This window comes from Trichomonas vaginalis, chromosome I (assembly GCF_026262505.1).
Source record: "Trichomonas vaginalis G3 chromosome I, whole genome shotgun sequence".
Lineage (NCBI taxonomy): Eukaryota > Parabasalia > Trichomonadida > Trichomonadidae > Trichomonas > Trichomonas vaginalis.
In genome coordinates, this window is record NC_067203.1 from 21,631,423 (window position 1) to 21,654,333 (window position 22,911).

At 33.4% G+C, this 22,911-nt stretch overlaps 7 protein-coding genes and 5 pseudogenes across 12 annotated transcripts, besides 2 other annotated features; 8 read left to right on the plus strand and 4 right to left on the minus strand.

The window, feature by feature from the left end:
• Window positions 1-3,637: 3,637 nt before the first annotated feature.
• Window positions 3,638-4,060: a mobile genetic element.
• A 1,627-nt stretch (window positions 4,061-5,687) lies between these two features.
• TVAGG3_1026650 (serine threonine-protein phosphatase family) lies at window positions 5,688-5,930 on the plus strand (the record flags this gene model as incomplete). Its single annotated transcript, XM_051255045.1, has 1 exon — window positions 5,688-5,930. One exon carries the CDS (start codon window positions 5,688-5,690, stop codon window positions 5,928-5,930), a length of 243 nt encoding a protein of 80 aa, XP_051080619.1.
• Window positions 5,931-5,990: 60 nt separating this feature from the next.
• Window positions 5,991-6,783, minus strand: TVAGG3_1026660 (annotated as a pseudogene). Its single transcript has one exon. A coding segment is annotated over exon 1 (793 nt).
• A 682-nt stretch (window positions 6,784-7,465) lies between these two features.
• Window positions 7,466-22,911: part of a mobile genetic element that runs on past the window's edge.
• TVAGG3_1026680 (uncharacterized protein) lies at window positions 10,878-11,482 on the plus strand (the record flags this gene model as incomplete). The annotated part of the gene is made up of 1 exon (XM_051255046.1): window positions 10,878-11,482. A coding segment is annotated over one exon (605 nt), but the record flags the coding sequence as incomplete, so codon positions are not given.
• Window positions 11,978-12,496, plus strand: TVAGG3_1026690 (uncharacterized protein; the record flags this gene model as incomplete). Its single annotated transcript, XM_051255047.1, has 1 exon — window positions 11,978-12,496. One exon carries the CDS (start codon window positions 11,978-11,980, stop codon window positions 12,494-12,496), a length of 519 nt encoding a protein of 172 aa, XP_051080621.1.
• TVAGG3_1026700 (organellar and viral DNA polymerase type B) lies at window positions 13,426-14,304 on the plus strand (the record flags this gene model as incomplete). Its single annotated transcript, XM_051255048.1, has 1 exon — window positions 13,426-14,304. One exon carries the CDS (start codon window positions 13,426-13,428, stop codon window positions 14,302-14,304), a length of 879 nt encoding a protein of 292 aa, XP_051080622.1.
• On the plus strand, window positions 15,732-16,345 carry TVAGG3_1026710 (annotated as a pseudogene). Its single transcript has one exon. A coding segment is annotated over exon 1 (614 nt).
• TVAGG3_1026720 lies at window positions 16,547-17,293 on the plus strand (annotated as a pseudogene). Its single transcript has one exon. A coding segment is annotated over exon 1 (747 nt).
• On the plus strand, window positions 17,325-17,807 carry TVAGG3_1026730 (uncharacterized protein; the record flags this gene model as incomplete). Its single annotated transcript, XM_051255049.1, has 1 exon — window positions 17,325-17,807. The coding sequence occupies one exon, from the start codon at window positions 17,325-17,327 to the stop codon at window positions 17,805-17,807; it is 483 nt and encodes a 160-aa protein (XP_051080623.1).
• On the plus strand, window positions 18,707-19,143 carry TVAGG3_1026740 (annotated as a pseudogene). Its single transcript has one exon. A coding segment is annotated over exon 1 (437 nt).
• On the minus strand, window positions 19,614-20,848 carry TVAGG3_1026750 (annotated as a pseudogene). Its single transcript has one exon. A coding segment is annotated over exon 1 (1,235 nt).
• TVAGG3_1026760 (uncharacterized protein) lies at window positions 20,878-21,675 on the minus strand (the record flags this gene model as incomplete). Its single annotated transcript, XM_051255050.1, has 1 exon — window positions 20,878-21,675. One exon carries the CDS (start codon window positions 21,673-21,675, stop codon window positions 20,878-20,880), a length of 798 nt encoding a protein of 265 aa, XP_051080624.1.
• On the minus strand, window positions 21,923-22,459 carry TVAGG3_1026770 (protein of unknown function, DUF4106 family; the record flags this gene model as incomplete). Its single annotated transcript, XM_051255051.1, has 1 exon — window positions 21,923-22,459. The coding sequence occupies one exon, from the start codon at window positions 22,457-22,459 to the stop codon at window positions 21,923-21,925; it is 537 nt and encodes a 178-aa protein (XP_051080625.1).

Here is a 22,911-nt window from a genome sequence, read left to right on the forward strand (position 1 = left end):
AAAATCATAAATGAAAACTAAATACCAGTATTTAGCATTATCTCAAGTGAAGAATGCCTCTTGTAAACATGTATCACATCTATAAAATCTATCTTTAAGCATCACTTGATATGTATCTTCACCTATTTCTCTTATGTTTTTAAACTTATTTGACATACATGCAACGCGTGCCTTCTGTGCATTCATTATTTTAGTCTTTGCGTAATTTTGTGTATTCATTGCATCGTAACCATATGATCCATTAAGTGAAATCTTGCAAAATAAACTTTTTCCTTTATTTCCTTCTAATTCAGCCTTTTGTCTTTCGTTCATAAATTTGTTCGCAAATTCATTAAAGCAAGTGTTTTTAGTAAATGTTAAAATTGATTGAATATCATCAATGATAAAATGAAATCTGTCTATTAGATACCATAGATAATAAGAAGAAAATGGTGGATATTGGTTGTGTGTTGATGCTAACTGAGTTAATTTCCTCTGTTTCTGGTCAACTGGTAGATTGTTTGATTTCATGTAATTATACATAAAACTACCAATTGTTTTTTCATCTGTGATAATATCTAAGTTTCTTATTATCGGTAAAAAGTTTATGTAATCATTAATGTATTTTTCATCAATGTGACCCTTTACTTCAGCCACGAATAAAGTATTTTTCTTCTTAATTATTCCCAGTGTTTTTGCTTTCTTTGTTGCTGTATCACAAATGATAACACCATTCAATCTTCCCGGCATATACATTTTATGGTCAGTATATTGAATGAAATCATGAGGATTAGATGAAAATGATGAAGGATATAATGAATTAAAGTCAACACCAACGAAATGAGTCATAATGTTGGTGGTGTCCTCATTTGATACAGTTTTAGTTTCTGGATTATATGAAAGTTTATTAATGTGCATGATTCCTTTAAGATTTACTCTATGTTGAACATTTGATAAACCACCAGTAATTCCATTACGGAGAATGTGATAAGCTTCAACTGAATCTAAAGTCATTGGTAAATTATTTTTAATGCATAATTTCTTAAATTGATTCTTAAACGTTGAACATCTTCATCTTTTATTTGATTTTACGACATTGCAATAACAACACATTAACTGACAATTTTCTTTGGTGTGTGGTTTTTCATTATCGATTCTATCCAATGTTGGTTTATTTGCATATGTAAACGCTTTACCACACATTTTGCATTTAGATGAAAGGATTAAATCGTGATAGTATTGAAAATCATCCATTGAAACATTATTTTTTAGTATCCCTTTCTGCTTTTTCATCTTTGTTTCTTATATGATTCAATTTTATATTTCCAATACTTTTTCGTTAATTCAAAAACTTGATTCTATCTCTTCTCAGGATATTTTTCATTAGGATTAAAGTCTTTATATGCTAAAGCGTAACGAATCATTGAAGCATTCGATGATAAAGAAAGATTATGAAGCATGTCAATTTTATAAACAAATGTTTCTTCAATAATTTTATCAATTGGGTCAATCATCATAATTTCAACATCTTTATTGCAATAATGAATAAAATATTCTAATCTATTCTTAAAATTTTTAGCATCATTGAGATATATTTGATAATCACTATCTGATATAGTTTCTGGGTTAATGCTGAATAAAATGAATCTTTCGTGAATGGTTCCACTTTATATAATTCTTCTTCGTAATTTTCCCATGTGATGAATTGATAAGGGAAAAAGGATTTAACACGTGATTTATTGTTTCCGAAATCTTGAGTGAATTGGTCTAATGTCCCACCCGCTATATAATTTCTGATGTCAATAAATCTCAATTCATATGGAACGTTTGTTTTCTTTACAATGATTTGCTTAAATTGTGAAGATGAACCCAGCATTGATTTTATTTTCCATTTTGCAGTGTTTAAATCACGAAGAATTAAATTTAAATCAAACTTTCCCGAATTAAAACCTATGATATTCACTTTATTGAATTCCTCATCTAGAAGTTCTTTAAATGCTTCCTTCTGTTTTTCATTTAATGTATGAGACAAAGTCCCCGCCGTTTGGTCCGTTTGCGACTTCAATAATTCTTCATATTGTTCAATATTTGATTTAGCAACTAATGAACAGGTTGAAAATAAAAACTCAATCCAATCAGAAATAAAAGAATCACTCGAAGTTAAGCAAAAATTCCTCGTATATGTTTTATCATTTAATTTAACCGTTGATGATACCATGAATGGTTTTAAGTAAGCATTCAAAGTTGCACACTCAGAAAGTTGTAATTCTTCTTTAGTCTCTAATGTTTCGAAGTCAAAAGTAATATAATATCTTGTCGGTTGATAATATTCCTGCAAATTGTGAGCTAATAACCACTGATATATCTTCTGTTTCGTAATATGTGGTGCATATGGTTGCTGTGTCTTTTGCAACTGAACGTCTTGAATTAATCTTCCATTATTTTCTTTACATTTCTCACAATGCTTTAAAAATCTTCTTTGGTTTTTCCTTTCTGGGTCATCACGGATAGAATAAACTTCTTCTTTACAATATGGACAAACTTTATAGCCGGTGAGTGCTTCTACGTCTGTTATTCTGTCAGCGTGAAGTTTTCCACATGGACTCTGTGTTAATAAAATATTTACTGTTTCAAATTCTGGATCTATCATTATTGATTCCACTAATGGAAAGTCTACCTTATTTATGTCCACGTCTTCTGGTTGAGGATCACAATAATAGAAATCAATATTAACATTTAACATTCTCGCTAATCTCTCACTTTCTGATGAAATGTTAAACCCTTCATAGCATCTATTGCTTCATTTAAATAGCTTCTACGAGTTTTAGGATTAGCACCATCAGGAATGTTATAGAAGCGTTTTAAATTCCTTCTACCTTCTGCTCTAATTTGATTATCATTCATTTTAGCTGTTCCGTTTTTGTTCATTTATGTAAGAATAAAAATTAAAAAATAAATAAAAATAAAGTTTATTTTTTAAAGCCCATAAAATGAATTAAGAACACATAAATTTTTATCATCTGCGACGTGACGAATACATTTTAATTTACTCAAGAATGCGTACCCTGATACATTAAATCTAATTCCTGTCTTATTTAATTTCACAACTTTGAAAAGGAATGTATGAATAGCTATAAAATGATGAGAAGATGTTTTATGGGTTGCTTCCATTTTTTCTGAAATAAATGAATAAATATAATGCTTATACGTTTTCATATCTTTTATATTCTTAATAACGAATGGTATAGACCTTTCAACTTCGTCTTCCTTCGGTGCTGTTCTTTCATATGAAACATTATTGGTATCTTCAATAATGAAACCACAATCACAACAAAATTTTATAGGTTTCCAATGGTTTCTTTTGATATTTTATCTAATAAATCAAAAACTTTATCAACACCTGTGCATTTATTTAAATAATAATTTGTGTAAATATCATGATCTTCTTTCTTAATCGTATTAGTTGCATATGTCACGTTTTTAAGAGCTTTTTTGAATTTTTCGGAATCTAAAGGTGGTGAAAGTAGGATACAGGGGTATTCTTCATTATCAATAAATTGTAACTTATGTTTACGAATAAATTTAGTACCTTCTTCTGAAAGTGTTTCGTCTATTTCACCATCTAATAAATTTTGTGTTGATTCTGAGACATAATTTTTATATCTTTCTTCATGAGATTTCTGAACTTCTGATTCTGAAGCTGGGATATTCATTAAACCTTCTACTTCATTTTCATTATATTTTTCAACTTCTCTTAATTCCTTAATTTTTTCATCTATTTCATCTCTTATTTTTTTCAGTCTTTCAATTTCATTGTATTCATCATCATCTTTAATCCGTTCTTCATAATATTCAGGGAAAACATCAGGTTCTTTAGGTTTTTCTTCTTCAGATGTGGGATATAAGAAATTTATAACATCATCTTTATTCATTTTTCCATCATAATCTAAATCATTTAATAACTCGGCAAATTTTTGACAATTTCTTAAATAATATTTACTAACTTCATAACACATCTCATCTAATATATCCTTTATTTCCTCGTTTGTGAATCCTAATTTTTTAACGTTGTTAGTTTTGACGCTCATTTCATACGAATTAAAAATAAATTATTCAAAAATGTAAGACATAATTTTTAAAGTTTATTTTTTTAAAATTTTTTTATTTTTTTATTTTTTATTTAAAAAAAAGGTAGTGGGGCTTCCAGGGGCTGCGCCCCTTCTAGCCCTGAAGATGTTTAGTATAACTTTGTCCGGACAAGTAAGGGTCTATCGTCGCTACAGGAAAAGTTACGGGCGTTCCAAGGAAGTATACTTTGAGAAGCCTTTTCTGTCACTTTTCGGGTAAAAACATTTTTATTATTATATATAAATGAATTTTACAAAACCACCGTTACCGTTCTTTGGAAATAAGAGTAGATGTAAAGATATTATATTGAGAGAACTTAAGAAACTACCGAATGGTCTAACATTTGTAGATTTGTTCGGTGGAAGTTTCTATATATCCCATTTATGTCATACAATATTCCCAGACTCAAAGATTATATGCAATGACTTCGACAACTATATGGACCGTCTCAAACATATACCAGATACAAACAATATATTGAAAGAGTTAAAAGAAAAGATACCTATAGGTAAGATGGAACGTATACCATTAGATAAGAAAAATATTGTGAGAGAGGTTTTGAAAAAAGCAGAATATATAGACTGGGATAGTATATCTGCTAGACTATTATATAGTGGTTCTATAAGAGTTCATGACATTGAAACACTTATGTCAAATGTTTTATATCTTAACTATACAAATGTTTTCAAAGAGGACATAGAAAAATATATTGAGGGTATAGAGTTTGTGAGATGTCATTGGACAGAGTTGTATGAAAAATATAAAGACAAGGAAAATATTTTCTTTATAGTGGACCCGCCGTTCTATAACACATGGGATTTTCAATACCAAGTAGACTGGACTTTGAGAGACTCTTTAGAAACTTTAGACGTTTTACATAACCATCCATGCTTTTACTTTACATCCGATAAAAGTGGTTTGGAAACCGTTATGAGATGGTTAGAGGACATACATGACTATGAGTTTAGATATGACAAGATAGAATATGAGAGAGGTCCTATAAACCGGAGAAAGTGTCATAACAAAGAAATTTTACTAGTAAGTAAATGTGGTTTGAAATAGGACTACTTGTTTTAGGTTTTTTCCATTGTGTCATATATTTATTTGACGTGGCAGAAAGGTACAGAGAATATGAAGATGAACCAATGCCTGCAAATGTCCAGTATATGTACTCGTAAGAGATATTTTTATCTAATATTAAATGGACGCACAGAACTTAGCGAATGCACAGCAACCTGGACAACCAAACCCAGAGAATATTCCAAATGAAGTTAGAATACAAACTGCAATGGCAAACTATGGTCAAGTGCCAACAGATGTACAAATGCAAACTGCCATGTCAAATGACGCTGCGTTAGGTTTGCCACATGGTATGCAAATATGAGATGGAAAGAGTTTTATACAAACCCTGAAGTGGGATATAAACAACTTTATGCAGATGACGCGAACACAGGAGTTGACCCAGAATATGTTTTCTACCAGAGGAGAAACAGAATGTATGAGCTCCAGTTAAAGAATGCTATGGAACTCAACAGGAAACGTAAGAGACTAGGCGGACATTAGATTTTTACACGTAGTAAATGGGTTTCTTCAGTAGTATTGGAAACTTCTTCAGAAGAGTTGGAAGAGGTATATGGAATGGAATAAAATCTGTCGGAAGAGGAATTTGGAACGGAGTCAAAAATATTGGTAAAAGAGTAGGTCAGTTCGTTGGTATTATACCTAAAGACCCTGAACCAGAAGAGCAAGCTCCTGTTATACAACAGCCTGAACCTGCACCACAGTCAAGTTGGCAACCAAATCCAACACCTCAACCGTATTAAAAAATTATATTTTTACCGTTCGATAGTAGTTTGTATATGAAACTAAGTTCTAAGTAAAACGCATGGTATAATGGAACTATTCTCTTTCTTCCATCTGTTGTAAACCATACTTGAAAGTCTGAAATACTTCCACTTGGTGGTTCGTATAACTTTGTAGGTTTTTCGTAAAAGTCATTTGCCAAGCATAAAAAAGAGTTTTGGGCGCCAGAAAATGAAGCATGAACGATAATAGCATCTGAGTCGAAAACATTTTCATATGTTCCATTAGGGTTTTCGACTTCATAAAAGTCCGGGTGTACTGGATATTCTGCAGGCTGATTTAACATCCTCATAAATCTATACCATGCCAAGTTGTTATATTTTGTAGAAATATAAACGTTTTCTCCAAGGTCTTCTATTCTATTGATTTTAACAGTTGCATTTTTCCTGTCATATATAATATCGAGATGGTACTCTCCTTCGTCAATGTTATACTGGTTTGCATATTCGATATAGATGTCGTTTATTTTTTCTTGAAAAGCTTGAAGAGTTGTTTCTAAGTTTACAAGCAAATTCACTGGTAAAAGTTTTCCCTGTTCAAATTTCTCATACATACGTTTTTCTTTGTTATAGTATCGAACTTCAAAACCGACCGTAAATGGGAACCATGTATGGCTTCTGAAATGAACTTCATTCTACGAAAGCCAATAGCTTTTGTGACAGATGGGTCTCTTAACCATCTTAACGGGTAGTCAAAACGATAGCCTTCATGCTTTACGGTCTCTGTCTCAAACTTTTGACCGACATTGGTAAAAAGTTCATCTAATGGTTTAGTTGTAGCAACTCTTGAATTTTCTTTTTCTATTGAAAGCATATTTTATCTAGAATAAAAATGTCAAATGAAACAGCGTCTATGAGAGAAATACAACACAACCGACAACTCATTATACAAGCTCTAAATAAGAACACAACAAACTTTTCAAACTATTCTAAGATATCTGAGTCATTGAAAGAAGGAAACTTTAAAACTGACATTAAACCCAATGACAGATGAGTTTCTATTTCAAGACAATAAGAACCATACTGTCTGTATAAATCCAACAAAAGGAACTTTAAACGAGAAACCTATAAATGAACTTCTTTTGAAAGCAGATGTTGACAACAAAGCTGACAAAGAATATGTAGACGATGCAATAGCAAAAGAAGAAGAAAGAGCTAACAAAGCTTATGCAACAAAAGAACATACTCATCCTGAACTAGCAGACAAAACATATGTTGACAATAAAATGTCAAGTGAAGTGACAAGAGCTGAAAACGAATATTCTAAAAAGACTCATATACATTCTATATCTGAAATAACAAACTTACAAGAAACATTAGAGACAAAAGCAGATAAGGGATGGGTGGCTAGTGTGTTAGTGAAGAAGGCGGATAAGGAATATGTGGATGAAAAAGATAACGAAATTATAGAAAGGGTTGAATGGTACCATGAACGGACATCGAAGATTTTAAAAGGTAAAGCCGATACAGGATGGGTTTCAGGATGTTTAGACCTTAAAGCAGATAAAACTTATGTTAACGATGAGTTAGAGAAGAAAGCAAATAAGACTCATACACATACCATTGCAAATATTGCAAACTTACAAGAAACCTTAAACAGGAAAAGTGACGTTGGACATACACATACATCTTCTGAAATAACAGACTTAAACGTTAGCCTTGAAAAGAAAGCAGATAAAACATATGTCAATGAAATATACCAAAGTTTAGTTGGAACAACAAAAAATATTGAAACTATTGTTGGTGACTTTTCTGTCAATGAAGAAAACAAATATTTTAGATGGCAGTTGGTACAGTCCTTAAAAAATGGTATACGGTATAAACTCATTCCGAAAAATAACAATGAAATGTATGTAAGCTATAAAAAGAACGATGGTACACAAGTTAAAGTTCCATTAGACAACAACTGCTACTTAAACTTATATGGAGACGAACAAAAGAAATATTTAAGAGTTTATGAAATGGCAGATATGACATTGCCTGACCCAGCTCCGGCACCATATTATTATGACTATGGTGCTGAAGGCGGAGCACTACACGCAGATGAACAAAAGCAAACATTATATTTAGAATATTATAGATATAAAAGATATAATGCAATAGAAAAAACGAGAATAGTATACTATTATATAGATGACAAAAATAAATATTATAGTCAAGATTTTACCTACCCTGAAAACATAAGATTATATTTTAAAAAATATTCTGACACAAACCAGAAGAAACCTGAAATAGTTGCACTATATTTTAAGTTCAAAAGAGACAATCCTATAATATCTCATATGTTTGATTTCATGAACCCAGTAGGTTCTATTTATACATCTATGGAAGCAAGAGGTCCTCAAGTAATGTTTGGTGTTGGTGCATGGGAACAAATAGTCGACAGGTTTTTGTATTGTGCAAACTCTTCAAAGGAAACAGGTGGTTCGAAGAAAATTAAAGAAGCAAACCTTCCACCGCACACTCATACAGGAACTACAAACTTTTCTGGTGACCATAGCCACTCATTACGAGACCATCCATTATACAACTCAGAATATTATGCTGGCAATGACGTTTTATCTCCAGATTATAACCATTCGGCAAAAAAGACTTTTCGACCAACTGAACCAGGAGGAAATCATTCACATACTTTCACAACAAATCCAACAGGCTTGGGTGAAGAATACATGCCACCTTACATGACAGTTTACGCATGGTATAGAATTGCTTAGTCGTCATTTTCAACTTCTTTAGCATATTCGTCAGGAGTTGTCTTATATTGGTTAGGAACTGTCTTTGAAAGTATACCACCTTGAACTTTGACAAGTTTGAAACGAGGTCTGACAATAGTAGTTTTATCTTCTGCTTGCAGTCTGTACATTTTGCCATGTTTGCCTAAAACTTCATAATATTCTCTTGTATACTTTCTTCTATTTTTACAAACACGAACGTGAGTACCTGTCGGGTTCCCATTGTTGTCATAGTCAATAGTATTTTCATATGGGTCGCGTTTAGGTATTTCTATTTTTACTTTGTCACCTTTCTGAAGTTTGAAGCCCGGCATTCTTTCTTGTTTGTCTCTTTTGACTAAATTGTTAAATATATAGTCTTTCTCTAAGTCAGGGTTGTTTTTCATTTCTTCGGGGGAGTGGTTTCCCAAACCTTTTTGTTTACGGCTATTGTAAATATTTAAAACTTGTCTCATCTTTGCCATGGAGAAGTGTCTATACTTGTCGTCATATGACATTTCATTTGCTTCACCACCTTGTGGTTGGTTTAAGTCTCTTAACATTTTTATACAACCGTCAATGACACCAAGAGCAGAATGGTTTTGGTCGACAATGAAATATTGGTTTACATTTTTGAACGCAGATAGTTTTTAATATCGTCTGATTTGAAAGAACTTTCACAGTCAGATGTCAGTTTTGTTGGATGGTATTTGTCAACGAATATTGTCAAAGCAGTTTTCACATCTAAAATATTTTTGGACTGTAATGGTATGGCTTCACAGTATCTTGTGTTTTGAACCAACAATATTAGCCAGTATGGTGGTCCATCTGTTCTAACTCTCGGAATGTTTTCCAAGATATCCATAAACCAAGCATTTGGTGTTGAACTAAAGATTTTTACCATGAGTGCTTTTTTTGTTGCTTTAGAAACATAGGGGTCCTTGTTTGGATTCGTCATTTTTATCCTATAAGAAATGGGTTTATTTGGCGCGTTAGCAGGAGTTGCATCCAGATTTTTACCCGCAGTGGGAACAATAGCCAGAGGTGCATTTGGAATTGGAAGGAAGATTTTGAGTACATTAGGTATACTGAAAGAGAAAGCACAACCTATTATACAAACTGTACAGAAAGGTTGGGAGTAGCACGAGATGCAACAAATCTTATTCCAAATCCTGAAACAAGAGGAAAAGTTCAAGGATGGATGGACAATGTAGGAAGACAAGCAGGAAACTATTATAACAAAGCAAATGACTACTATAACCAAGCAGGACACTATATGGACCAAGGTGAAAGATTCTTTAACAGAGGATATAACCATGCACAACAATGGGTAAACAATAACCAACCTCAACCGCCTCAAACGTGGGGAATGTAAAGTTTTTTACTGAGATGAAATGAACAATACAGCATTGAGACAAATGGGTTCAAGATGGATTTGTCGGCTTCCAGCAGTTACACAACGTGTTTGTCAAGTTCTTCCTATACCTCAGGAAGTTTTAGACCGACTTAAAAACAACAACAACCAGTTGAAAACAAACCAAACTAAAATTTTTTACTGAGATGAAATGACCGAAGAAGTTGAAACGGTAGATTTGACACCACAAACAAAAAGTTCAGAACCATTGTCAAAACCTGTCAAAGAACTTACAGATGAAGAGAAAAATTCAATAATAGAAAGTGCCAGGTCTGGAAATACAAACCCTAACTACAAAGTCACTTTTTCATAAAAATGGAACGGCTAGTATCTCAAAAAAGAAACAGACTCTCACAATAAAATATTGAAGTCTGAAGGAGCTTTCGAGACAACAGATGGAAAAGTTTACTTCACTGACCAACAGTTCATTATAGAACATCTCATTGACTTAGAGTCGAAATATTCTAAACTTTACAACAAACACAAAAAGTTGAAAGGAAAACAAAAACAAATGGCATATGATATTTATGAAGATGTTGACGACACAACTGTTCCTGCAGGTGAAGTAAAGTCAAAGGAACCGAAAAGTGACGAAAAAACCGATAGAAGAAGAGAAACCAAAAACTGAAGATAAACCAAAACCAAAGTTTAGTTTGGAAACTAAACCAAGTCAACCTTCATTAGCTGGTATGGGGCGTCAAAGACTTATGGTAGCGGGCGGTTATGTAAAGTAAAGAGAAAAAAATATTTTTTTTATTTTATTTGAAAATGCCCCCATATAGAATGGATAGAAAGTCTGCTAGAATAAAAGCAGAGTTGCAAAGATATGGTTGGAGAGTTTCGAAGAATTTTAAATATAGGAAGGGAAGACCCATAAAAGTCTATGACAAATTGTCTGGTCTTCGCTACGAAATGGATTTGGAAACAGCACGTGCAAATTATCCAAACAGACTAGAGAGGTTAGAAGAAGAACGTCTTATGGACATGCCTTTCGATATTAGTGAACCTCAAGTTGAAAGACACGACGGCTTTGCCAGATTCTACTGGAAACATGACAAACAATTGCATCCTTTGAGAAGGAAAAAAGGTAGTGCAGAGGATGGTCATGCTCCCATGGAAAGAACAAGATATGCATATGAGAAGTACCGTGAGGTTAGAAGCCAAATTGCATCTGGTCGAACCTTTACAGTAAACTTTGACGAAGGAAAGAACAAAGAAGGCTTCATGGGAGTACTTGCTGCCATACAAGACGGAAATAAGAAAGGACACAATCTCAGATTGACTATAACAGATTTGGATAGTCGCATTTACTATGCACATGGCAATGTCACAACAGCCGCACAACTTCTTGACGCTTTCAAGACTACAAAGAGAGAACAAATGGTTGACTCAGACTCAGACATTTTGAATGGAATTGAAGGAATTGCAAGTGTCAAGTTCGAATGGCGCCAACCTAACCCTCAAGCAGTCAGACAACATGTTTGTTAGATGAGAAATATGAAGTAAAAACGTTTTTAAAACAATATATTTTTACATATATTAAATGCTTCAGGTTGAAAAACAAAGAACAAAAGTAGTAGATACAAAACCGTTAGACTATATCTTTACAAATGCTGGTAGGACTATTTCAGATGAAGAAATTTCATCCCGAGCATACAGGTTTGACTATCCAATTCGTTGGCTTCAAAGTCCTTCAGATGCAAAGGCAATAGGATTTAGAAGAGTTTTGTTTTCAATAGAACTAACGCATTTATGTTCGCAGTATATTTTCATGGGCAGTATAAAGGTTTGATGGTCTTATAGACAAATTTGACGAAATGAGGATCTTTACAGTTCGTTCAGACGAAAGTCTTGAGAAAACTCTAAATGACTTTCAAACTCAAATGAACAAATATTATTGGGAATTTCAAGAAAAATACGACTCTTTACTAAATGGAACATACTATCTGAAACTAGAATATGACAAGATGAACTCCACCGTTTCATTTCAAAAGATTGAAATTAACCCTCCAAGAGATACAGAGTTTTTATTTTGGGGAGTAGACAAACGTTCTTGGGCACAATTTCTTCGGTTACTAAACCAGAACGAACCATTACCACCAGATGGTCCATTTAAATTTATACTTCCACCAGCAGATTTGACAGTTTATAGAAACGTGTTTGACCCTCAAAATGTTATGTGTCATGCAAGTTTCAGTTCAAGCAACAATGGTTTTCTATGTATTGGTAAGGACTTTTATGACTTTGCTTCTAAATTCTACGAACCACCTAGTAACAGTTTCTCTGACTTTCAAGTTTGGTTCACAACAAATGGTGTGCAGCATATAATACCATTGTACTATGACTTTTATCTCGAATTGTCTTTCATATACAACTACGGAAAAGTGCTGAAAAAGTATTGAAAAATAAAGTTTAGGCGCTACCAGGTCCCTCGGTCCCTCGGTCCCTCGGTTAAACGAACTTCTCTTAAAATTACTGACAACATGACATTTAGACAACAGTCCAGGAAATAAACTTCTTCGTAAATGTTTTGTCAAGACTTCTTCGTACATGTTTTGTCAAACATGAACATACATGTTTTGTCATGACTTCTTCGTAAATGTTTTGTCAAACATGAACGTATATGTTTTGTCATGACTTCATCGTAAATGTTTTGAAGAACTGAAGGTGCTACCATGTTACCATGTGCTACCAGGTAATTTTAACTTCTCTTAAAATTACTGACAACATGACATTTTGACAACAACACAGGAAATAAACTTCTTCGTAAATGTTTTTGTCATGACTTCATCGTAAATGTTTTGAAGAACTGAAGGTGCTACCAGGTCACTCGGTCACTCGGTCACTCGGTTAAACGAACTTCTCTGAAAAAATGAGACAACATGACATTTTGACAACAGTCCAGGAAATAAACTTCTTCGTAAATGTTTTGTCATGACTTCATCGTACATGTTTTGTCACCTGTTGAATTTTGTATAAAAACCAACCGCCGGAATTCCGGCGGTTGCTATATTCTTCACAAAATGCTTGTTTTGTCATGACTTCATCGTAAATGTTTTGTCATGACTTCTTCGTAAATGTTTTGTCATGACTTCATCGTACATGTTTTGTCATGACTTCTTCGTATATGTTTTGTCACCCGTTGAATTTTGTATAAAAAGCAACCGCCGGAATTCCGGCGGTTGGTATATTCTTCACAAAATGCTTGTTTTGAGGTCGAGCCACTTTTGGCTCCACCGTATTTTTCAACCAAAACTCATGAATTTTCCCGAAATAAAATATAAAGTTAGTTTTTTTAAAAAAAATATTTTTTTATTTTTATTGTAAGAACATGTTAGCAACAACAGCACCAAACTCGTTAGTCATGAATCCAACATCTATGTTAGTAGAGATGAAAAGCTTCATTCCTTCTTCATATACTTTCGAAACAGAAATCCAGAAGATAAAGCAGGAACTTCTCCAAGGAGATTTAGATTGCACTGCAAAAGATGAAACAAATGAACAGTATCTTTATGAAATGGAGGACCTGGTGGAACATCTACCTAAACTTCCTGAAATCCAACAACAAAAGCTCACTATTCCTGAATTCGATGAAATAGAAGTGAAACCAACTGACTCGGTAGAAATAAAGAAGTTCATACGTTTGGTTAACTATGAGTTTCTTGGATTTCATTGCAACCACAAAGTCATTGACATATATAAATCGGAGGAGTTTAAGACCTACGACAACTTTGTTTCGTTAGTTGCAAAATGTGTATGGCAGATAAGAGATAAAGATAAAAGAGGTAAAGTATGGAACGAACAAATAAAACCCGCAACTTTTGAGTTAAAGAAAACCATTTACGCCTTAGTTGTTTTAGCAGGTAAGGTTTCAATGTACAATGCTAAAATGAACCCACAATGTTCAAAATGTAAAGCAGCAATGAGGAAATATAACTACTCCGTCAAAGAGATAGAACGTATGAGAAACGACTATGCTGACTTAAAGAAAGAAGCAGAGAAACCAGCAGAAGATAAAATGGACATGTTGACATTTCTGAACAAAATCTATCCAACTGCTGACGATTTCCTTCTATCTGACGTCAAGAAGAAATATAAAGAAACATTCGGCATTGTTAAAACATTCGATGTACTAAAAGAAGAAATAGAAGCTACAAAACTGTTTAAAGTCATGAACCATCACAACATATACCATGTAAAACGCTTATAAAACTTTATGGTAGAAATATATTTTTGCTGAGTAAAATGACCAAATTTCATTATATAACTGTTATATTTTTACGAAGAGAATTTTTGCACTTCGTAAAAAAAATCCCTGAAGTCTTGACAAAACATATACGAAGAAGTCTTGACAAAGCATATACGATGAAATCATGACAAAACATTTACGATGAAGTTTATTTCCTGGACTGTTGTCAAAATGTCATGTTGTCACCATTTTCAAAAAGATGTTAGTTGACCGAGGGACCGAGGGACCGAGGGACCTGGTGACCCTCATGAAAATTCAAGAGGTGAAAAAACATATACGATGAAGTCATGACAAAACATATACGAAGAAGTTTATTTCCTGTGTTGTTGTCAAAATGTCATGTTGTCACCATTTTCAAAAAGATGTTAGTTGACCGAGGGACCGAGGGACCGAGGGACCTGGTTCCACCTAAAATATATTTTTGTCTGATTTACGCTCATTGACGATGAAATCATGACAAAACATATACGATGAAGTTTATTTCCTGTGTTGTTGTCAAAATGTCATGTTGTCACCATTTTCAAAAAGATGTTAGTTGACCGAGTGACCGAGTGACCGAGGACCTGTTCCACCTAAAATATATTTTTGCTGAAAAAAATGACCCAAAAATCATGAATTCCTCATATGTTTGCGTTCCTCGAAAAAAACGAGGAACGAGATTCCGTACGAAAACAGTGAAATTTCTCTAGACCGAGAATTCTCGGCCTTGCATAAAATCCCTGAAATCGTGAAAAATGACCAAATTTCATTATATAACTGTTATATTTTTACGAAGAGAAACTTTTGCACTTCGTAAAAAAAATCCCTGAAATCGTGAAAAAAATGACCAAATTTCATGAATTTCCTCATATGTTTGCGACCCGAGGAAAACCGAGGGTCGAGATTCCGTATGAAAATCGTGAAAAAATGACCAAATTTCATGAATTTCCTCATATTTGCTACCGCGGAAAACCGAGGGTAGAGATTCCGTACGAAAATCGTAAAAAAATGACCAAATTTCATTATATAACTGTTATATTTTACGAAGAGAACTTTTTGCACTTCGTAAAAAAAATCCCTGAAATCATATCTTTTATACAAGATAGAAAATCTTACTCGCCTAAAACTCATGAAAATCGTAAAAAATTGCGAGTAGGGAAAAAACCGTAGTCGCCTAAAACTCATGAAAATCGTGAAAAATTGCGACCCCGACTTTTTCCGGGGTCGCCTAAAACTCATGAAAACAGTAAAAAAATGACCAAATTTCATTATATAACTGTTATATTTTTACGAAGAGAACTTTGACACTTCGTCAAAAAAATCCCTGAAATCATATCTTTTATACAAATAAAAAAATAACGTTAGTTTTTTTAAAAAATATTTTTTATCTTGTATGTAAGAAACAGAAAATGACAAACACTGAGTTTGAAACAGTTAGAAAGATAGACAATAACACCAAAGTGGTTAGAGTAGGTGATTTAAACGTAAGATACTCAAAGAAATACAAGAAATATTCTTTGTCAGACATTTTATCTCCATTTGGAAAGAAAGCAAAGGACTGGGTTAAAAATGCTTCTACTCAGAATATTTTGACAAGAAATCCTGAGCTGATGATATCGGTAAGATTCTATGGAACTGCAGCATATTCTCATCGACAAAAGTCTTATACCAATAGTTTTGTTATGGTTAGACCCAGTTGTTGGATATAACTTCATAACATATGGTTCATTCGATACGGAACGTTGCAGTGAAGGCTTACTTTACATCGTTCAGAAACCAAAGGACTTCAATACAAAGAGATATAAGATAGGAAGAACATATAATATAACTCAAAGATATGACAGTATAGTCAATAGAGTTAAGGTTGTGTTCGTTAACGATATGAGAGCTGCTGAAACAGAACTGCTTGAAGTTTTTGAGAAAATGTATGGTGCTCCCACGAAAGGTAAGAGAAACGTTTGAAGTAGATGAGATAGATAAAGCTATAAAATTATTTGACGAAGTTGCTGAAAAATACATGTAAAGCGTTTATTTTTGGTCTTTTGTGAAAATAAAAAAATAACGCTAATTTTTTATAAAATATTTTTTTTATTTTGTATGTAAAGACAGATATGACAACAACCGAGAAACCAACAACTGCTATCGTCATGAAGCCATAAGTGAAGAATACGAGTACATACAATATAACAAACAGTTACGTCTCATTCGTTCGGTCAAAGACGATATGTACCAAATGCAAAGTATTTTGACAGCATGTTTTGCTCCAGATACCAAGCTTCCTAAAGACTGGTTTAGGAACCAAAGCACTATTGAACTATTAAATGAAGCACAGCGAGACAGACTTTTTTCGGGTCGCCTAAAACTCATGAAAACAGTGAAGAACAGCGAGGGGAGAAAAACCCCAGTCGCCAAAACTCTATGAAAATCGTGAAAAATTGCCAAATGGTTTGAGAGGCTGGTATGTACATAGACTTCTTGTAAATGCGTTGCAATGTGCCATGTGGCTTCGCCTCGTTATGCTTGGTATATTTACAGACTTCTTGACGAAATTCATAGACAAGAACGTGAAGAGCTAGAGAACAAGCTTGAAGCAAAGACAAAAACATTCAGAAAAGAATACCACGTTCGGTACCAAAAGGAAAGGAAAAGAACTATAAGTATATGATTATACGAAGAGATGGAAAATGAAGAAGACAGAGATATGGTTATGTTGCATTTAGTCCAGAAGAAAACAACAAAAGCTTTTACGACCTTGCTAAAGATTTTACAAATCTAACAGAAATTGGTTCTATCGCGAAAAACTTACCGATTTCAATGACCAAATGAAGATGTGAAACAAAATAGTTCAAGATACTTTACCTCAAACACACTATGATATGAAAGGTGTACAATACTTACATTCAAAGAAGATTTGCCGCTACTGAAAGAAAAAATAACAGAGTATTTTGACAACTTCAAAGAGGAAGAGTAAATGAACCATTTATTTTTACGCTTGACTTCAGATGGCTCAGGTAGCTCTAGATGGTAAATTGTCTTGTCAAATCCTTCTGACATTCCGAGTTCTTCCTTCCGACAGGAAAAAATTTTCCTTCCGACAGGAAGAACTCTTCCTTCCAACAGGAAAAAATTTTCCTTCCAACAGGAAAAAATTTTCCTTCCAACAGGAAAAATTTTTCCAGTTGTCCGTCCGTAAACCATTCAAATTTTCGAAAATTGAGAACTTTTTGGTCGAACTTCAGGAAAAATTTTTCCTTCCGACAGGAAAAAATTTTCCTTCCAACAGGAAAAAATTTTCCTTCCGACAGGAAGAACTCTTCCTTCCAACAGGAAAAAATTTTCCTTCCGACAGGAAGAACTCTTCCTTCCGACAGGACACAAACGAATGTCCGACGTACCACCAACCGAGTCCATTCCAAAGCCAGAAGAACCGACAGCCCCAGCACCACAACAGACTAAGACTAAACACTTACATTTTTTACGCTTGACTTTTTACAATTTGAACTTTGTTTGCGTAGATATGAATTCTGAAAGAAGTATGAGGGTCTTGTATGACTTTGTACTTCTCCCATAGTTCATGTCTGTCAAACTTACCTGCCATGGACTCTTTCATAAGTTCCATGAAATCGTCTTCGGACAATCGGGGAAAAGTACAATGTCAGTAAGTATTCTCTTTACATCCTTACTTAAACTCTTTGCTGTCTGTACACAAATGACAACAGAGATGTTGAAGTGTCTGAGCTTCTTAAGAATTCGACACATATCTTGTTCTCTGTTCTTTAACAAAGGATGAGAAGCAAAGTCATCTAAGATAAGAAGACATCTATGAGGGTAAGTCTTCCAATCGTAAGATTGCAATTTCTTCGAAATGTATTCTATCTCTTTCTGTTTGTTTCTGAAGTGTTCTTCTCTAATATTCTCTGCATTTCCTCATTTGGGTCTTTAAACTTAGAATTTATATACTCATTTATAGCATTATACTTCAAAACTCTTCTTTTGGTACTTCTTTATCCAATCTAACAACTCAGAGTCTTTTATACATACTAACTTAGACTTCTTTATAATATCTTTGAACGAATTTACGGTTTGGTCAAATTGACCAGAAGTACTACAAATGACAACTAACTCATAGAATGGGTTCTTCTCATCTAGTTCTTGTTGTTGTGCAGCCATTTTAAGATAAGTGAAAGTCTTACCCGACCCAGGTGGTGCAATTAGACCTGTTATACCATTCTGAGCAAATAAGAACTTGTCATGTATGGGTTTTATCTGAGCATTTTCCAACTTCCTCTTGTTCTTGTTTAAAACATCTCAAATTTCTTGTCAATGTCAGCAAACTTTTTTTCTAACATATTTTTAGAAAATTAAAATTTTTATCTTTTTGAAAATGTCTAGCGATTTCGCCATCTATTTCGAGACAAGCTTTTCGACAGCAAAACATCTGTCGACCATAAAATCTTACATAGTGTAAACAAGAAAGGTGAATTTGTTCTAAAGTTCTGTTTCTGGGAATATGACAAAAACCATAAAACATTAAGCAGAGAAGTCTTAAAATTTGTCAATGACAGACTTGTTGACAGAGATGACGCCTCTTGGAGAGATGAAGTCCAACAAAACTTCTTAGAATGCAAAGAAGACACATGCGCTGTTCTTGAAGATGAAATAGAAAACAGAATAGAAGAGCTATTAAAGGACAAAGAACTTTTACAAAAATATGGTTCGGAGAAATTTGACATAACTCCACCAGAAAAGAAGAAGAGAGAAAAGAAAGTAGAAGAAGAGAAGAAAGAACCAGTTCCAGAGAAGAAGAAATTTGACATGTAAAAATAAAATTTTATTTTTAGAACATTTCTGGGTCAATGTCAATGTTCTCTTCCTCTTTAGGAGCAAACACTGGCTTAGACTCTAAAATCTTTTTACCCAATTTACCTTGAACTTCAACTATCTTAGACTCATAAATTCATAGTCGTCTGCTTTCTTTGGTTCATAAGGTATACAAGTTTGTATGCTTTGCCTTCTTTAAGGTTGAAAAACCTTCTGTCAAAAACTTTCTTTGACTGTTAACAAACCTTCTATGTCTAAGTCTTCAAATTTCGCACCATTTTTAGTCACAACAGCAAACTTAACTGGTTCGATGTTCCAAACTTTGTCAAATGTAGACTTTTCAAAATGGTAGAAGTAAACATTCAAATATGTGAATGGGTCTAGTTCTTCTTTTAGTCCTGACATGTACTTGTTTACTGAGATGAATTTCGTCATCTTTTCTATCGGATAAAAAAAATTTTTTTTTAAATTTACTCAGAAAAATTTTTCTTTGTATATACACCATTCTGTACGTCTAAAAGACTTTTGACATTTGCCAAGAATGTTCGTTTAGACGCTGTCATATAACCATATTCTTGACAATATTGTTTATACGAATCGTACAATGACCTTTCATCTAAACACTCAAAGTCAGTTTCATCTATGAACAGTTCATATACACTCTTGTTTGCTTCTAACAATGTTTGTCTCTCTTCGGTATGTGGAATTTGTCTTGGATTGAACTTTGAAATATCTAATGTCATGAAATATGAGAACAAGTGGTTTGTAAAAAGTCAGATGTCAAAGTTTCTGACAAAGCGTCAAAATATTCTGTATCTTGCATATGAGAATCTGACGTTCTGACAACTACATATCTTCTGTCAGAACTTTCTAACTTCATCGGAACAGCATTGTTTGAAACCATAATGAAGTTTGCCAACATTTTCACAAACTCTTGGTCTTTATATTTTCTTTCAACAACTCCAACTTTGTCTGTTATAAGACTCTTCAAAGCATCTGAGTTCAAAACTTTTGTTGTATCTATACTTTGAAGTTCGTTACATACTATAAGTTTCATATTCTCTATTGAAGAGTTAAATTTACCGCAGATGTTTCTAAGTTTGTCATATTAGGGTTCGAATAGCCCTCTAACAGTTTGCACAAAATATCTGTAAAGAATGTGTTTTACCTGTTCCTTGTTTTCCAATTATAATGAGAGCAGTTTCATTTTTAGCACTTGGATGTTGTAGATGTTTGCAAACCAACATAAGATATACTCATAAACCTTTTCGTTTCCATTGCATATAATTTCTTTGACATGGTCTAACCAAGCTTCTATAACATTTTCTTTCCATTCTACTTGTTCATATTTATATCCAGTGAAGATAGAATAGAAGTTTGGAGATGGTGTATAAAACTTTATACCACGAACTGAAAAATCTTCTAACTTTGACAATAAGATATCCCAAGCATCTAACATCTTCATGCCAACTTGTACGACTTTTATTTTCTTAAGTTTCTGTCTACATTCTTGTTCTGAAACTATTGTTGCTCTTGGTTTGTTAAAGACTACATCCCATTCTTTCATGACATAACATTCTGGGGCAGAGTCGACATAAATGACTAAACGTTTCAAATTCTCGACTGCTTTGTTATAGTCTCGAAATGGACACATATTTCTGAATGTTTGGAAGTCATAAAAATCTGAAACATCTATTCTGTACATTTTTATAAAAATAAAAAAAATATTTTTTTTTATTCTTGAGCTATTTGTTGCATTTGTTGCATTTGTTGTTCTTGAGCTATTTGTTGTTGAAGTTGTTCTTGTAATACAATACTTTCACCAGTTGCATCTTCCAATTCGAAACTTTCTGCCGTCATTGACAAATACATAGGACATAAAAGTTTTACAGGAACAAAGTTTGCGTCAACTAAGGTTAAGTTTATGTTTGCTAAAGTGTTTGAGTTTACTAAGGTTGAAAACTCTGCATTCGAATGAACAATAGGCAAACTAGCAGAGAATGTGTTATTTATACGCATAAGTATCTTTTGGTCATAGTAGTTTCTGTCGACATTCGAATAACACTTTGAACCTAAGTTTGAAACAATATATAAAATAGGTGTACTTAAAGTCAATGGAATAGACATTCCTTGTATGACACCTTTTCCTGTTATAGGAAATTGTTGGTAGTAAAAACCAGATATAAGTTTTGTATTATAGCTCATATTGTTTATAGTAAACTCAGTCGGACATCCAAACATAATGAAACCTGCTCTAGTTGCAGCACATGTTACAGTCGTCCTTAAAGTATTAAATAAGTCAACAAAACCTGTTGGTGGTATATCTGAGTAAGTATCTTCAAAGGAGTATTTTTTACCATTCACAACAATAAAATCTTCTGGTGTCAAAAGAGCAAAACAAGCTTTAGTCGTCATTGTGTTTAAGGTTAGTTTACAATATCGTCCTTGAGGACTTTGTAAGTTTGTTGTTATAGAATTATATGACTCAGGGTTTTTAGTCGTAATAGTATAAACCATTGTGTCTTCTGCCATTTACATATATTTAAAAGTTTTTCTGAAAGTGGAGAAGAACTTCATCTAAACTTTCACATGGCGTTTCTTGAAGTTCTCTGTCTAAGAAGTTCAAATATTTTGTAAAGACATAGAACTTTCCTTTGTCTACACGAACAAACAAAACAGGGTCTTTCATATCGTTCAAAAGTGTGTAAAGTCCTTTACATGAAATAAAGTCTATATTATTTTTCTTCAAACATCTTTCAAGAAGTTTTGACATTTTTACTTAGCAAATAAATTTTAATGAAATGTTGTGGTCGTCAAATATTTTTATAACGTCTGGGAAACTATATTTTAAGTTCAACGTTTCACCTCCTTTCATAACGTATATCTTGTCAATGACATTATATGAAACACCACAGCAACTAACGTCGGGTTCTATTTCTTTGATGTTTATATCGTCTGCCTCTGTCAAAAGTTTCAATAGTTCTTTCAAAACTTCATGAGGTGCAATGACATATGAGTTCACTTTTACAGGGTTGTGTTCGACCAAGTTTAACATTATACCTAAAGCTTGACAAATCTTCTCCTGAGTTTGAAGTTTGTCTTTCAGTTGTTGGTAGTCGTTTCGAATATCTGCAACAGAACTTAAGTCTCTGCTAACTTCAGGATATGTTGGTTGTTCTTTTACAGGAACTATTGTTATACCATCTTCGTCTTCGTATGGTTTCCCCATTTCAACATCTCTTTCTTTGACATTGACAATAACACTTTGACTGTTTGTTTGAGTTGGTGAATTTAACTTCACATCTGCCACCGCCATTAAACCTTTTGAAACACTCACGCTTCTATTTTTCGGAAATGACATTTTACTTAGAATAAAAAGATGGACGTATTCGAGTATCTCTTCGAATTGAAGCAGAACAAAGTTTACACACACAAACAATACAAATACATTGACAGAATAGTTCTTTACACAAACAATGGAAAATGTTATAGAATAGCAGTCTTTGCTGAACCAAAATATTTTCATAAAGCAAAGAAAGTTGGTATAACTGAAATGGTGAAAGTTCTTGACGTTGACAAAAATATAACAACAAAACTTACAGATATTTCTAAAGGTAAGTTTATCTTACAATATTATGTCAAAACTGGCGTACTGTCAATATTTGACGGAGAGAAGTCAGTTCAAGAACAACTTACTGACCTGCTGCCAAAATCTGCTCGATGGAAGCTGTCGTTATACCAATCTGAGGAGCCCAGCAGGTTTCATCG